At 53.7% G+C, this 2,925-nt stretch overlaps 1 protein-coding gene across 1 annotated transcript in view; it reads left to right on the forward strand.

The window, feature by feature from the left end:
• AGMAT (agmatinase (putative)) overlaps window positions 1-2,925 on the forward strand; it is a 22,979-nt gene that overhangs the window by 16,627 nt on the left and 3,427 nt on the right. The window contains exons 6-8 of the mRNA XM_077775581.1: window positions 517-565; window positions 1,828-2,023; window positions 2,715-2,894. Coding sequence (XP_077631707.1) covers window positions 517-565; window positions 1,828-2,023; window positions 2,715-2,894 — 425 coding nt within the window. The remainder of the gene's footprint in view (window positions 1-516; window positions 566-1,827; window positions 2,024-2,714; window positions 2,895-2,925) is intronic.

The raw sequence follows: 2,925 nt of genomic DNA on the forward strand, positions 1-2,925 counted from the left end.
TGGCTAGTGGCCACCACACTGGCCAGTGCAGCAAGAGAACATGCCCATCACTGCAGAAAGTGCTACTGGACAGAGCTGTTCCAGACATTTTACCTGCAAGCTTTGTTTCCTCTTTTTAAAAAATTTTATTTATTTATTTTGAGAGAGAGAGAGCAAACAGGGCAGATAGAGAGAGAGGGAGAGAGAGAATCCCAAGCAGTTTCCACACTGTCAGCAGAGAGCTCGACATGGAGCTCAGTCCCATGAACCGTGAGATCATGACCGGAGCCGAAATAGGACAGTTAACAGACTGAGCCACCCAGGTGTCCCCATTTTCTCTTTTAAATGACAAAATATCCAGTGGCCATTTTCCCACCACTGGACAAGATTTTACTTTAGCTGAGTATGTTATAGTTCTTCAGTCTAATCAAAAAGGGTGGCACAGTTGGACAATTTGAAGGTTGTCCTACAAAATCCATGGTCCCCCCAACCCCCATCTTATTCATATTCCAGATATTTTCTTTTTCCTCTTTGCAGGTGGAGATCACACAATCACATACCCTATATTGCAAGCGATGGCCAAAAAGTAAGTCCCAACAGTCTGGTTGCACACGAGGTTTCAAAATTCAGGGGCTATGGAATGAGATGTGTGCGGCTCCAGGGCATCAGGTGACCTCTGCTGGCTCTGGTTATTTGCGGTGACAGGAAATTCCCGTCTGAGTTGCTTCTGTGGATCAAAATTAAGGCCGAGCGAGCTCCAGGTGTCTCTTGTCAGTCACCAGCTGGGAGCCAAGACGATTTATTATGAGCACTTCTGGCCGCCCTTGCTGGCCCCGGATCTGCTCATATGCCTCTGTTTTGGGAAGATGAGCCCCTTGTGAAATATACAACCCCAGTTCACTTCAGGTTCTGTTTTTGCTTCAACGGCCAAATACACGATGATGTTGCTTGCTAGGGAGAGGCCCTCTTTCTTCCCGAGGGCACCCCTTCCCCCAAGAGAAAACGGGTATTTTGCCAGGGATGAACTAACTTTAGTTAATTAGTTTGCAAAGAGGCAGGAGTGCCAAGGTGGTAGTGGCTCCGGAATCCATATGAGGGGAAGACATGAGGGTGGCATTCTGGTGGGTGGTGGGTGGGATGGTCTTTTCTGGAAGCTGGGCTTTCCTGGCATTTATCTATCTATCTATCTAAATTTTTAAAGAATGTTTTTTTATTAATTTCTGAGAGAGAGGCAGCGTGAGCAGGGGAGGGACAGAGGGAGAGGGAGACACAGAATCCGAAACAGGCTCCAGGCTCTGAGCTGTCAGCACAGAGACCGACATGGGGCTGGAACCCACGAACTGTGAGATCATGACCTGAGCCGAAGTCGGACGCTTAACCGACTGAGCCACCCAGGCGCCCCATGCGTGGCATTGATTTAGATGATACGTTTCTTTTGGGCGGCTGGCAGGGTGGATGGAGATTGCGAGAGCGCTGGATTTGAAGCTGCTTCTTGGTGCTGCTGCCGTTGTAGAAAGGGTGGGCTCTGATTGGTTCAGCCGAGCTCACCTGCGCCTCCACCCTTCCTTCCTTATCTTCCTGGGCCTCTTCCAATCCGGTGAAGAAAATTCATGGTGACAGGTAGTGCGTGGGGAGGCTGAAGCACCTGCCTGTTCTCTGCCTGACTTCTCGAAATTTAATGTTCTGAGATGCTACATGATTTGCAAACAGAAACCAGGCCGGTCACTGACGGCGGGTCTCCACTCTGTGGCTGTGACCTGTGGAGTTTGGAAGTCCGGGGAGCCTGGAGGGTGGCTGTGCTCAGGCCCCAGGAGGAGGCCTGGCCTCTGAGCTGCCTGTTGTCGTCAGGCACGGCCCCATGGGGCTGCTGCATGTGGATGCTCACACGGACACGACCGACAAGGCTCTGGGAGAGAAGGTCTATCACGGAACGCCCTTCCGCCGGTGCGTGGACGAGGGACTTCTGGACTGCAAGCGTGTGGTGCAGATCGGCATCCGGGGCTCTGCCGTGACCCTGGATCCCTACAGATACAGCCGGAGCCAGGTGACACACCAAACGCCCCTTCCTCTGTCCCCAGCCTGCAGAGCGCCTTTCTGTCCGGTGCCCGCTCAGTGACAGCTGTAGATTCACCAGGGGCTTTAGTAACCAAATTCAAAAAACGGCACGGAAGGCCGGATTTTCCATCAAGAGGGTCAGGCAAAGGAGGCCTCTCATCGCTGGGCGGGGGAGACAGGCAGAAACACACCGATCCCTGGGGTGTCGCTGGCTTGCAAAGGAGCTGGAGAGGCCCAAGCTCAAGGCGAGCGGCCACCATTCCGGTCCTTGTCCTCTTCCCCAGCGGGCAGAGAGGCTCCTAGGTGAACACATATGACAAGCTCCCAACAGGAAAGACCGAAGTCGCCCACTTTTAGGGTGCGCCGAGGCCAGTCTTCTGGACAGAGCCGTTGGGGAGGCACTAACACGAGTGGACCCGAGTTTCTGGCTGTCATCCCAGCCCAGCACCTCTCGGATCCTGTCCCCGTGGGGCAGCTTTGCCTGACTGCCTGCTTCTTCACCAGCTCTCCTTCCTTCCTCACCAGTAAAGCGGGGATGATAGTTCCATCCTGGTGAAGATCGGGGGTCAAACAGGATGCGTACACAGGCACTTAGCATGGGGTTGGCACAGGAGAAAGGCCCAGTAAATGCTGCCACGCAGGGGCCTCGACCTCCTGATGTTTAATCCCTGCCTCCTCAGGGCTTCCGGGTGGTCTTGGCTGAGGACTGCTGGATGAAGTCCCTGGTCCCTCTGATGGGGGAAGTGAGGCAGCAGATGGGAGGCAAACCCATGTACATCAGCTTTGACATTGACGGCTTGGATCCTGCCTATGCCCCGGGGACAGGAACACCCGAAATTGCTGGTCTCACCCCGAGTCAGGTAAGGAAGTTCCACTAGTGATAACTCCTGC

This window comes from Crocuta crocuta, unplaced genomic scaffold (assembly GCF_008692635.1).
Source record: "Crocuta crocuta isolate KB4526 unplaced genomic scaffold, BGI_CrCroc_1.0 scaffold127, whole genome shotgun sequence".
Lineage (NCBI taxonomy): Eukaryota > Metazoa > Chordata > Mammalia > Carnivora > Hyaenidae > Crocuta > Crocuta crocuta.